The sequence below is a fragment of the Tupaia chinensis genome, unplaced genomic scaffold (genome assembly GCF_000334495.1).
Source record: "Tupaia chinensis unplaced genomic scaffold, TupChi_1.0 Scaffold000548_1, whole genome shotgun sequence".
In the NCBI taxonomy this organism is placed as follows: domain Eukaryota; kingdom Metazoa; phylum Chordata; class Mammalia; order Scandentia; family Tupaiidae; genus Tupaia; species Tupaia belangeri.
The window spans coordinates 45,256-59,311 of NW_006160060.1; the positions used below are offsets into that span (position 1 = coordinate 45,256).

The 14,056-nt window shown below is 44.0% G+C and overlaps 1 protein-coding gene across 7 annotated transcripts in view; it reads left to right on the forward strand.

The window, feature by feature from the left end:
* RABL2B (RAB, member of RAS oncogene family like 2B) overlaps window positions 1-2,628 on the forward strand; it is a 28,167-nt gene extending 25,539 nt beyond the window's left edge. For 3 of the 7 annotated variants that reach the window (XM_006157561.2, XM_006157558.1, XM_027775332.1), the window contains 4 exons: window positions 571-682; window positions 986-1,083; window positions 1,334-1,417; window positions 1,545-2,134. In XM_006157561.2, the coding sequence (XP_006157623.1) occupies window positions 571-682; window positions 986-1,083; window positions 1,334-1,417; window positions 1,545-1,622 (372 nt within the window). In that variant the 3' untranslated portion in view covers window positions 1,623-2,134. The other 4 variants (XM_006157559.3, XM_006157560.3, XR_003550922.1 and 1 more) reach the window with 4 other exon arrangements.
* Window positions 2,629-14,056: the final 11,428 nt, after the last annotated feature.

The window sequence follows — 14,056 nt, forward strand, 5'->3', positions numbered from 1 at the left end:
CGGGGGAAAAGGTATTGGGGCCTGGCCACCCCCCCGGGGGGGGGGGTGATTTCTCGCTTTCTGTCTCTCTGTCTGTCTCTGTCTCTGTCTGGCGAGCACACACGCCCTAAAGCAAAAACCTCTCAAAAAAAAAAAAAGTTCTACCCTTAGGGCTCATCCATAGTGCTCACACTTGTGGCTGTGTTTTAAACCAGGTAAGACAATAAAGTTAATAAAACCACAAGTTACAAAAATAATAAAAGATAAAAAGTTTACAGAATGAACAGATAAAGTTTAAATCAGTAACTGAAGGAAAATTCTGGAAATGTTTAGTTATTACAAAGGAATTTTAAAAGTTAAATGTATAATTTCTAACCAACTATACCAATTAGTAAATAAGAGACAAAACATTTTTAAAACATTTGTGTCTGGAGGCTCCAGGGGCTTCCCTAAGGAAAACAGGCACAGGCTCTGTGGTTGGACAGTTCCCAAGCCTGTGCCTGTACCCATGCTCACCTGTCAGGTGTGAGTCACCTGCATGTAGTGTGCACAGAAACTGACATGCATGAACTGCCTTCTTTACCTTTGCAGGTGTTTGATGTACAGAGGAAAGTCACCTATAAGAATCTGAGCACCTGGTATACAGAGCTTCGGGAGTTCAGGCCAGAGATCCCATGCATCGTCGTGGCCAATAAAATTGATGGTGGGGCCATTTCTGCATCTGAGTGTCAGCAGTTAATGGGGGACCCACCACCACACATTTTCTCCTTTCCTGGGGCAGGCAACCTTCATGGATCCATTCTGCTTCCTAAGATACACTCATTGGTTGGTTGTATCTCTCTTCCTGGTAAAGATGCCAACCTGCCCAGTTCCCTGTTCACTATCTTCTGAGAACATGTCCACTAATCATCCCACTTTCTGGAATGGGGACCTCCAGTGACCCGCTCTCCAAACCTCTCTCCCTTTCCCTGGATGAGCAAGCTAATGTCCTACCTTCTCTCTGCAGCGGACATAAAGGTGACCCAGAAAAGCTTCAGTTTCGCTAGGAAGTTTTCCCTACCCCTGTACTTTGTGTCAGCTGCCGATGGTACCAATGTTGTGAAGGTATGGTGGCCGCAGACAGTCTGGGGAGGCCATGAGGACGGGCTGGCAACAGAGGAGAGGGAGGAAACGGGATATGTGCAGCAGGGAGGGGAGGAGATGATAGACCCAGACTGATGAGACTAAAGTCAGTGACCGTGTGTGGGGGCAGGTGAGTTGAGGGGTGAACTTGCAGTTTTAGGAGTGGAATATCGTGTGAGTTCTTGGTGGGTTCTGTAGGTTGGACTTCCTACCTTCTCCACTGTACCCCCAGCTCTTCAATGATGCCATCCGACTAGCTGTGTCCTACAAACAGAACTCCCAGGACTTCATGGATGAGATTTTGCAGGAGCTCGAGGTAGGTCAGGCCCACCGGTTGGGTGGAGTAGAAAAACCGGGATTTCACTCAAGAGGCATGGTCTAGAAGTCAGCCTCGTGGCTCTTGGCCAGTGCAGGGCCAGGCCTCACTGCAGCTTTGTCCACAGAACTTCACGTTGGAGCAGAAAGAGGATGTGGCAGACCAAGAGGAGAGTGGCCATGCCGAGACCCTGTCCCCTTCCTGATTCTGGAGGGTGGGTGTTTTCTTCTTTCCAAAACTGACCTCAGGGACTCTTCCTGTATTTCTCCCAGGCAGGGAACAATGGCTGTCCCCTGATTGCCCCCCTTCCCACCCTGTAGGTTTGTGAGGCCTCGCTTTTTTCCACCTCTGTCTCCCAGCCAACTTTTTTAAAAATTGGTTTTTGGCAGACAGCTATTTGTGTCAGGTTTCTGAGCATCTGCTCTGTACGTGCTCTTGTAGGTGAGGCCAGGGTCACAGAAATGAGCTGGCCACTAGAGTTTAGTAAAGCAAGTGGCAGATCTGTCTAGTTAGGAATGCACAGAAGTGGTTGTTAGTCAGGTCAGTACAGCACCCCAAGGTATATACAACATTAGCTTCAGGAGGAGCTTCCTTTACACCCCTCCCCCCCTCAGCATAAGAGACTTTCCCTTCCTTTTTTTTTTTTTTTTGAGGACAAATTTAGACATCGTGCCTGCCGTGCGTAGCCAGGGGTTGAACAGCTGCAGCCTTTTCCTCTGCCCAGTTACTGCAGTTTGCTCATGTGTTTGTATGAACATCTCGTTTGTGTTTTATATTGTTCCCACTAATTTATTTTGCTTCCTTTTTCACAGTAAAGGTTGAATTGCATAAACACTGAGTGTATGTGTGCACTTTGTGAATCTGAAGCATACTGAGCAAAAAGACACGAAAGAACATGCAGATCACCAGCCATTGAGAGGGTATGGTTTTGACCTGTTGGGAAACCCACGTTAACCCCATTCACTGCAACGGAGGCCATTTCAATGCCAGGTAGTGTCTTAGGAAGAATAGATATTTATCTGGAAACTCAAGGACAAATATGTCTCCTCTTTAAATGACTGATCCTTATATGTGAACCTCAGAGATTTTACCTGACTTGGAATTTTTTAGGACTGCATTGCCCTGATGAGGTGGGGCTAAAAATAACTCCTAGTTACTGTAAGTGGCTGACGGTGTATTTGTTTTTAAATAAATGACTTTGTTGAGACAGACTTCAGACACACATAATTCACCATCAGTATGGGCTTCACATAACTTTTGTGTCAGGGTCCCTAGGAGCATATTTGGAGAAGGCAGTTGTTCAGATGACTGACTGGGGCCATTCTCTTGGAGGAGGATGAGTGAGGAAGGCACGAACAGTGCCAGTCCACCACCCCCCACTCTTAGTCCCAGGGATACTCTGGAGGACAAACTCCACAGAGTTGGCCCTACCTTAAGACAAGTGGTCTTTTGTGCCCATCAGCCAAGGGGAAGGAGTGATTCACAGCCTCTAGAGCTTCAACAAGGCCAGTTCTTGGGGAAATGGACAGCTGTGAGTTTATCCAACAGCACTCAAGGCAGTCGGGGGTGAGTGCTCAGGTGGTATGCCAGCAGCATCCACAGCCACCACCCATGGGTGCCAAGATACGCCTGCTCCTGTGCAGAGACCACCGCGCACCCTTGCCCTCCTCAGGTCTAGGTAGTTTGCCTGGGGTCCTGGCCTAGTCCTCTTGCCTGGGCGGTGTGAGCCTTTGCTTCCTATGCCTCTGAGACTGTGGTGGTTGCACTTGCATAGGTACAACTGAACACATGAGAGCTGAATGGATCAGCAGAGTACCAGGTATATGCCTCCCTGCCCCCGCTGTGTATAGCCATTCCTCCTCATGATGCTAGGGCTGATTACCTCTTTCCAGAATGCCATTAGTAACTCCTTTCTTTGCCAGTTTATTGGTGCACAGAGTGTCCAGAAAGTAGCCATAGCTTTGTTTTTAGTGAAACTCAGTGTGTCTCCTAGTGGAAATGCACCCCTCCCACTTCCAGAAACTAAGACTCCCAACTCAAAGAACCTAAAGTGCATACCCGAAGCAAGTTCATCACTGGGAGTGATAGTGAGCAAGGCACTCCTGCATCCACCCCCTCGGTTACAAAACACACTGGGGACACAGGTCCATGCAATGAGTTGTGGACCACATTTGTACAAGAGGTCATCTCCAATATGGCACCTCAACTGTGTCTTTATGAGGGCCTTCCACTTCTGATGAGACCAGTAGCTTCTGGACAGTCTGGTATCTACTGGCTCCTATAGTCCTGTGCCCAGCACTGTACCTCCTAGGCCCTGGGTCCTTGTTGAGCAGCAAACGTGGGACCCGACAGACGAGTGGGCCCGACCTACACCCAGAACACATGCCACCAGTAGGCATGAAACCACACTTCAAGGTAGAAGGACAAATATGATCAGCTGGTATTAAATGGCTGGGTGGTCGGGAACCAGCAGTTAGTGTAATGGCTATGTCGCTGGACTCCCACGTAGTCGACCGTGGTTCGCGTCCCGGACCCGGTGGCTTAAAACTCACGCTGTGTGCGTGTGCGTGCGTGCCCAAGATCCCGGGAGGAGAATGGAGGAGAAGGGATTGCGGCGTGACCATCCCCCCTGGGGGGTGATTTCTCGCTTTCTGTCTCTATGTCTCTGTCTGTCTGGCGAGCGCACGCGCCCTATAGTGGAAAAAAAAAACCTCTCAAAAATAAATAAATAAATAAATGGCTGGGTGGTTTCTTCAAAGACGAAGTATGTTGGAGCTTAGTGTTGGCCTGTTGCTTGCAGGTCAGACACGTGGCAGCACTGGTCAGTCAGCCTTGGTGGGAGGGAGCACATGCTAGGGAGCCCTTCACAACCTTCACCTCTGCACTGTGGCTATTTTGTTCATGGGCCACCTGAGAATGCACTGGGATGGCTAGAACAGAGCTGGCTGCCATCTGCAGATCTGCTTGTCCTATCCACCCAGACTAATAAGCCCCTAAAGATGGTGCCGATGGGACAGGCTTTAGAATATTTGTAGGGCTTATTTCCACCTGTCGAGTGCATGTATCTTATTGAGGCAGCCACAGTATTTAACACCTCTTCTCACCAGGCTTGATTAACATGAGGTTGCCAACAGGGTGGACTGTATAATATTTTGTGGAATGTCAAGATGGTCCACTTCACATTATTTTATGACAGAGTGTGGGAGAATTAACATAGCTTTGGGGAAATGCCATTATACAGCTTTTGTTCCCATGTGAATGCAAACTACTTCTGGTCCTTCTTCCTGATTGGTATGAAAAGGAATGCATTTTTCTGATCAGCAATTGTATACCATGTGCTATAGTGTGGAATGCCACCCCACCCCCAGAAGTCATGTGTTGACATTTGAGTTATATTAGAAAGGTGTTAAGTGAAAATATAGTTCTTTCATGGTGTACAGGGTAGACCCTTTGAGTGTGATGAGGCCATTGGGGTGGATTTGTAAGCAGAGAGAATGGGACCAGGACTAGCAGAGATGCCCAGACACCTGTTCTGCTCAATACGCTGCCCTCTGCTATGCTGTGGCCTCACTGGTTTTTTGTAAATCATTCGATCTCAGCTGTTGTGTTAGCAATACAATAAAGGACTAAGACACTGTTTCCAATGTTGTATTGATCTGCTCCAGTAAAGACACCCTATCCCCCACAGAAGGTGCAGTTAAGGCTACCAATGTCATCCTCTACAATTTAACTAGTTTTTCTCAAAGGCCAAATTATCTGGGTAAATTGGATATAATGGGGACTACCACACTTTCAAATCTTTACAAATGACTTATTGAGGTGAAAGGTACATGGCATTAACCAGCACCACACATTTTAGTCTCCGTGCTGCACACTAACAAGTCTGTCTAGTTTCACAGATCATTCCAAAAGTGACACCCCTTACTAATTAAGCAGTCTCACCAGTCCCTCCCTCCCTCCCTCAGCCTAGCAGCTACCAGTCTACATTATGTCTCTATGGATTTATCTGTTCCAAGTAAATCATCTAAGTGGAATTGACAATATGCATGGGACCTGTTCTGTCTGCTTTCTTTCACTTGACATGTTTCCAAGATTCACCAACTTCACATTTACTTCATTCCTTTATGTGGCCAAATGAAATTTCATCATATGGATAATCAACTGTTCATCCATTCATGGACATTTTATCTATTCCCAACTTTCACCATTATGAATACTGTTGCTATGAACACGTATGTGCATGTATGAGTGCTAGTGTTCAGTTCCTTTGAGTGTATTAATCTGCTCACACTGCTATAAAAAAAAATGATGGCCAGCAGATGGTGTGGTGGTTAAGGCACTTGACTCCCACATGGCTGACTGCAGTTTGAGTCCTGGACCTAGGAACTTACTTTCTCACTTTCTCTTCTCTCTCTGTCTCCCTCTGATCAAATTAAAAAGTAATAATAAATAATTCTTTTAAAAAATAATATTCAGTGACTCACAACAAAAAATTATATTTCACAGTTTGGAGGCTGAGAAGTCCAAGATTGAGGTGCCAGCAAGATGTTATTCCGAGACTTCTTTTGCCTCAAGGCAGTTGCATGTGCTTACAGGATCTCTTTGTCTTCTCTCTCTCTCTCTCTCTTGTCCTTCTCCCTCTTATAAATCACATCCTATTGGATTAGGGCCCAGATTTACAACTTGTTTAATTTCCTCCTAAATATCCTAATTCCAAATGCAGTTACATCAGCAGTTAGGGATTAAACATACAAATTTGAGCGTCTGTGTTGGGGGGGACACAATTCAGTTCATAGCAAGATACATAAAAGTGGAAATATGGAGGCCAGCAGGTGATGTGTGGTTCAAGGTGCTAGACTCCTACATGGCCGACTGTCGTTCCAGTCCTGGACCTAGCGGCTTGCTCTCTCATTTCTCTATCTCTCTCTCTCTTCCCCTCCCTCCCCCCAAGTTAAAAAACAAAGTTAAATAAAATAATTACACAAAAAAAGTAGAATTATGGGGTCATATGGTAATTCTATGTTTAATCATTTGAGAAACAACCAAGCTGTGTTCCACGGTGGAACCACTGTCTTACAATCTCACTGGCAGCTCTGCGGCTTCTCTGTTTAACAGAACACACTGTGTTTCACCCTGAGAATTAAAATTCTCTTCTCAAACCAGTTACTTGTCTTTTTACTGTCTGTCTGTCTGGCAAGCGCACGTGCCTTGTAGCAAAACCTCTCAAAATATAAAAATTAAAATTAATAGTAACCCATTTCTTTGTCCCATAAATGCCTTGCCAATATACTTTTCTCCTTAATGTCCTTCCTCAGACTCAACTCCTTCACCCACCCTCTTCCCACACTGGATTTTATATCTGGATTTTATAACCATTTACTATGTTTCTATATCCTCTAGTCATTCAGTTTCAGCATGTGAGCTCACCAGAAAGACAGAGACAGAGTATGGATTTTTTAAAATCACTTTAGTACTGTAGCATGGTGGTTTTAACTGAACAGTCGAAGCATACGGTGGTAACTGCATTATGTTTAAACTAATTCACAGCTGTAGGAAAATCTTTGAGTGTTAAAATATAACCAAAATGAGGGACCAGCAGTTAGCGTAATGGCTATGTCGCTGGACCCCCATGTAGTCAACTGTGGTTCAAGTCCCGGACCTGGGCGCGTGTGCATGCATGCCCAAGATCCCGAGAAGAGAATGGAGGAGAAGGGATTGTGACGTGGCCATCCCCCCTGGGGGGTGATTTCTCACTTTCTGTCTCTCTGTCTCTCTCTGTCCAGCGAGCACATGTGCCCTATAGCAAAAACCTCTCCAAAATGAGACTGCATTTTGAGCATGAAATATTAGAAAGCAGTAAACAAATAAATGACTTTTTATCAATAGCTATGATTTTGCAAACTTTCAAAATTAATCGATGTTACCAAGAAAGGAAGAATAGAATGAGCACTGTGGTCCTGGATTAGAGTTGGAAGCATTATAAACTCATGTTTAGCCCTCTCCCTGTATGACTGCATAGACACAGAAATGATCATAGATATTTGTGTGAATGGCATGGGTTAGTACCCAACATACATTATCTCACTTTGTCATACCCAGCCTGCAGAAAGCACACCTAGTGTTCAGATTTTTGGTTGCTAAACCACTCTGCAATGAAAACAAGAACTAGGCTACCTTAGAGAAATGGCTCATTTCAGGGCTCAAGCTGGAAACATGCAAAATTACCCAACACATCTTGCACCATCAGAATGTAAGGAAGTATTGGGACCAGCAGTTAGCATAATAGCTATGTCGCTGGACTTCCATGTAGTCGACCACAGTTCAAGTCCCGGACCCAGTGGCTTAAACTCATGCCGGGTGCATGTGCGTGCATACCCAAGATCCCGACAGGAGAATGGAGAAGGGATTGTGGCACGGCCATCCCTCCCGGTGGGGGGGGGGTGATTTCTCGTTTTCTGACTATCTGTCTCACTGTCTTTCTGGTGAGCACATGCGCCCTGCCCTACAGCAAAAAAGTTCTCTCAAAAAAAAAAAAAAAAGAATGTAAGGAACTATTAAGATGTAATGGAATGATGGAACTGTGTCAGAGGAACACAAGAGCCAACCTGAAGGAGCTCCCAATGTCCCAAACTAAAACAACAAATTATATAATACAGTGTTGGGTTATGATTCAGCAGAAAAATATACCTGGGGAGCCTATGGATTAATGAATGAATAAGAGAGGAGTCTTCCCTACAGAATAACTACTAATATGTGTAGATACTACCATCTGCAGAAAATGGACTGACACCCCACCACAGAGAGTGGGCTGGACTGTGTGACTTATGGCCAAACAACAGTATGTGGAAGTGAGTAGCAAAGGACCACCACCATGCCCAAGAGTTCCGAGGCAGCATCACCACTGCACCACTGTCTTGGGGACTTCCGATAGAATGTGATAAAAATACTTCATCTCTGTGTCATTTTTTTTCTCAAAACCCATAGTCACAATGTAATCATAAGGAAAACATTGACTAAATTCAAATTGAGGGGCATTCTAAAAAATACGTAACCTGTATTCCTCAATACTGTCGAGATCATATAAAAACAAAAAAGACCGAGAAACTGCCACAAACCAGAGGAGACTAAAGAGACACACGAAAGTGATGTGGTGCTTATTCTCCAGCCCAGCTACAGTGGCACAGCAGGGACAATGCTCAGCGCTAAAAGCCACATGGCAGACAGGGCTTCAGTCCCTGAGTCAGCCGTACATACTAGGTGTGTGCGCACCCTGGTCCTGGCTGGCTGGGAAAGGCTGGGGCAGGAGTGGGTTGTGGCATGGAAGCCTATTGAGGGTGGTTTTCTCTTTCTCTGTCCCCAGAAGGAAAGAAAGAAGGAGGGGAGTGTAGGGGAGGAAGGGAAGCAAGAGAAAGAGAGAGAAAGAAAAAGGAGAGAGAAGAAAAGGAGAAAGAAAATAAAAGAAAGGGAGGCACCAACAGATGGTATAATGGTTGCATCACAGACTCCCACGTAGTCAACCGCAGTTTGAGTCCTGGACCCAGAGGCTTAAACTCACACTGGGCACATAAGCATACATGACCAAAATCTCAAAAGGAGAACGGAAGAGAACAGATTGCATCATGGCCACACACACACACACACACACACACACACACACACACACACGGGTGATTTCTCACTTTCTGTCTCTCTGGCTAGCATTTGTACCCTATAGCAAAAATATCTCTTTAAAAAAAAGGAAGAGGAACTGGTAGGTGGCATGATGGTTAAGGTGCTAGCTTCCCACATGACTGACCATGGTTCAAGTCCTGGACCTGATGCCTTGCTCTCTCACTTTCCCTTTCTCTCTCTCTCTAGTCGAAAAACAAACAAAAAAAGTTGGGGACCAGCAGGTGGCGTGGTGGTTAAGGTGCTGGACACTCCCACATGGCCAACCACGGTTCAACTCCTGGACGTGGTGGCTTGTTTTCTCACTTTCCCTCTCTTTTTTTCTCTGTGTCTGTCTCTGATCAAATTAAAATAAATGAATGAATAAATAAAAATAAATAATAAAAAGTAACAAATTTTAAAAATGAAAGAGAAAGAAAAGGAAGAAAGAAAAGAGGGAAAAGGGAAGGAGAGCAAGGGAGGGAGGAAGGGACAAAGGGGGGAAAAGAAAAGAAACTTCCTTTGTAAAAGTTTTTGGTTTTTTATTTGTTTTTGTTTTTGTTTTTGTTTTGTTGTTTTGCTATAGAGTGCATGTGCTCACCAGAGAGACAGAGAGAGAAAGCGAGGAGTTACCCTCCACCCAGGGTGGATGGCCATGCCGCAATCCCTTCCCCATTCTCCTCTTGGGATCTTGGTCACTTGCACACAGGTGCCCAGCCTAAGTTTAAAGCCTCTGGGTCTGGGACCCGAACCACAGTCAGTCATGTGGGAGTCCAGCAATGCTGTCTGCTGGTCTTGGAAGAAAATATTTTTTTAAGAGAGATGTTTGCTATAGGGTACATACACTCACCAGAGAAACACACAGAGACAGAGAGATGAAAGTGGGAAATCACCTCCCAGGGGGATGGCCAAGCCAAAATCCCTTCTCCATTCTCCTCTCAGGATCTTGGGCATGCACGCATGTATGCCCGGCATGAGTTTCAAGCCACCAAGTCTGGGATTCAAACTGTAGTTGATTACATGGGAGTACAAAAATATTACCATTATGCCATCTGCTGGTCCTGAAAAGAAAAACTTGTAAAAAGTTAGGTGGTGAGGGGGCAGCAGGTGGTGTGGTGGTTGTGGTGCTGAACTCCCACAGAGCCAACTGTGGTTCAGGTCCCAGATCTGGCAACTTGTTTTCTTGCTTTCCCTTTATCACTGTCTCTCTCTGGTCAAACTTAAAAATAACAAATAAAATTAAATAGATAAATCATTCTAAACAAAAAAAGTTATGTGGATTGGATCTTGGAACAGGAAAAAGACAGTAAAGAAAAACTGGTGAAATCTTAGTAGAGCCTGGACTGGGACTAATAGTGCACAGCAATATTAATATCTTAGGGCCACTGCAGATGATATTATGTAAGGGGCCAGCAGGTGGTGGTTAAGGCACTGGACTCCCACATGGCCAACTGCGGTTTGAGTCCCCAGACCTAGTGGCTTGCTTTCTCACTTTCCTTTTCTCTCTCTCTGGTCAAATTTAAAAATAAGACTAATAAATAAAATTAAATGAATACTTCTTAAAAAGAAAAAGAAAGAAAGAAATTAAAACCACACTGGGTGCATGTGTGTGTGCCCAAAATCCCAAGAAGAGAATAGAGGAGAAGAGATTGGGGGTGGGGGGCCTGGTCATCCCCCCTGGGGAATGATTTCTCACTTTCCCTCTCTTTCTGTCTGTCTCTTTCTGATGAGTACATACACCCTAAGGCAAAAAAAAAAAACCTAAATAAAAAAAGCTTCTTAGCAAAATAGGTGTAAAAGGGAACAATCTCAACTTAATAAAGGATATCTGTGGAAAAATCCACAGCACACACATATAGTAAAAGAATTATTTACCTCAGGAACAGGCAAGAATAAACACTCAGCACTTTCATTAAACATTATACTGGAGATGCAGGCCAGTTAAATAAGGTAAGAAAAAGGAATAAAGGTATTCAGACTGGAAAAATATATAAGACACTTTAAACTTTTTAAAAATTTTCGCCTAAGGGCATGTACACTTGCTGAGGAGAGAGAGAGAGAAAGTGAGAAAGCATTCCCACCGCAAATGGTCATCCTGCAGCCTTCCCCTCTATCGAATTCCTTTGGGATTCAGGGCACACCCATGTACCTGGTATGTTTCAAGTGAGACTCAAACTATGCAACTGGCATGTGGAATCCAGCCATACCACACATGGGCTGGCCCAAGACTATGGCTAGAAGACTTGATTGTCTCTGTAGAAACCTAATGGAAACTATAAAGAGCTTCTAGAATTAATAAATCAGTTCAGGAAGGGTTCAGGATATATAATAGATACACATGAACTCAATTATTTCTATTAGCAGTGCACAATTATCAAAATGTGAAATACTTAGGAATAATTTAAACAAAGTATGTAGGGACCAGCAATTGGCGAAATGGCTATGTCACTGGACTCCCGTGTAGTCGACTGCAGTTCAAGTCCCAGACCCAGTGGCTTAAACTCACGCTGGCCACACATGTGCGTGCGTGCCCAAGATCCCAAGAGGAGAATGGAGGAGAAAGGATTGTAGCAGCGTGGCCATCCCCCCGGGGGGGTGATTTATCACTTTCTGTCTCTCTGTCTCTGTCTTTCTGCTGAGCACATGTGCCCTATAGCAAAAACTTCTCAAAAAAAAAGTATGTGAAAAACCTGCACACTCAAAACTATAAAACATTGTGAGAAAAACTAGAGACGTTCTAGATAAATGGAGCAATACCAAATTCATGGTTTAAAAATAGGATTAAGATGTGATATCTACAGAAATTAATCTATAGATTCAACATAATCATAATCAAAACTACAGCAGGATTTTAAAGATAAAATTTTAAAGAGATTTTTTACTATGGGCACATGCACTTCCTGGAGAGGCATAGAGAGACAGAGAGACAAGAAGCAAGAAGTCACCCCCTGGGGGATGTCCATGCTACAATCCCTTCTCCTCCATTCTCCTCTTGGGATCTTGGCACGCACGCACATATGCCTGGCATGAGTTTTAAGTCACCAGGTCCAGGACTCAAAACTGTGATTGACCACATGGGAGTCCAGCAACATAACCATTAAGCCATCTGCTGGTCCCTAAAGATATAATTTTTAATTAACAAGTAAAAATTATTTATATTTATGAAACACAACATGATTTTTTCCTTTGCCAGAAGTTATGCATGCTCTCCAGAGAGAGAAAGCACCTCCTAATGGAACATGGTCATATCACAATGCTTTTCCTTCCAAATCTTGGGCCCACACACACACATCACACACACGCATGCACCTGCAAGTTGCCAGGACTGGGAATCAAACAAAACAACAGTGGGCCATGTGGAGTCCAGGTCCCCATGCACACTGCTTGACCGCTGCACTGTGGGGCTGGCCTGTCACCGTTTTCTGATGTCTGCATCATAGCATAGCCAAGCTGAACTCCTGCACACACACATCGACGCCCTTTTTAGTGAGAACACTCAAAATCTACTCTCTTGGCAATTTTTGTGCATGTATTTCCTCTAACTGTACTCACCATGGTATATGTTAGATCTCTTGGATGTATTTCTCCTGTCTGCTGAAATTTTGTGTCTTTGACCAATATTTAACCATCCCTCTGCCTCCCAGCCTCTAGTAACCACCATTTTACTCTCCATTTCTATGAGACTTCTACACTCTGTATATGAATGAGATCATGTGGTATTTGTCTCTCTGTGACTGGCTTATCTCATTTAAAATAATGTTCACCCAGGTTGTTGGAAAGAACAGGATTTTTTCTTTGTTTTTATGGCCACTTAGTATTCCATCATGTGTACACCACATCTTCTTCATCCACTCATCTGTTGTTGGACTCTTAGGTTGCTTCCACATCGTGACTATGGTGACTACTGCTGAATGAACGTGGATGCAGTTATCTCTTTGACAAACGAATTTCCTATCCTTTAGATGTAAACCTTGTACCAAGATTGTTGAATTTCAGAAGAATTTTTATTTTAGAAATCAACAAGCTGATAATGAAATTCATATGGAAATGGAAAGAAACTAGACTAGCCAAAACAGCTTTGAAAAAGAACAAAACTTGGAAATGTATACTACTTGATTTCTTTTATGTATTTATTTTTAGAGAGATTTTTGCTGTAGGATGTGTGTGCTCACCAGAGAGACAGAGAGAGAGAGAGAGAGACAAAAAGTGAGAAATCACCTCCCGGGGGGATGGTCACACCACAATCCCTTCTCCTTCATTCTTCTCTCAGGAGTTTGGGCATGGATGGACATGTGCCCCGCATGAGTTTTTAACTGCCAGGTCTGAGACTCAAACTATGGTCGATTACATGGGAGCCCAGTGACATAACCATTATGCCATCTTGTGGTCCCCTACATGATTCAAAATTTATTTTAAACCTGTAGGTAGAAAGACAGTGTAGTATTGGTGACAAAATAAACAAATCAAAGGAACAACACAGGGAGTCTATCAGTGGGACCATACATTGGTGAGCACTGATTTTCTTCAGAGGTGCAAAAACAATCCAGTGGAGAAAGGAGTGGCTTTTCAACATGTCATACTGGAAATTTTAGATATCCTTATATCCACCAAAAAGATAAGCTTCAATCCATGGTTTACATTAAATACAAATATTACCTAAAAATGGATTATAGATATAAATATAAAACCTGAAACTCGAAAATTTCTAGGAAAAAAAGAATTTTTGTTGCCTTGGGTTAAACAAAATTTCCTTAGCTCTGACACCAAAAGTATGAGTTATAAAAGAATAAATTGATTGTACTCCATCGAAATTTCAAACTTCTCGGGACCAGCAGTTGGCATAATAGCTATGTTGCTGGACTCCATGTAGTCAACCTTGGTTCGCGTCCCGGACCCAGTGGTTTAAACTCGCGCAGGGCACGTGTGCGTGCGTGCTCAAGATCCCAAGAGGAGAATGGAGGAGAAGGGATTGTGGCATGGCCATCCCCCCTG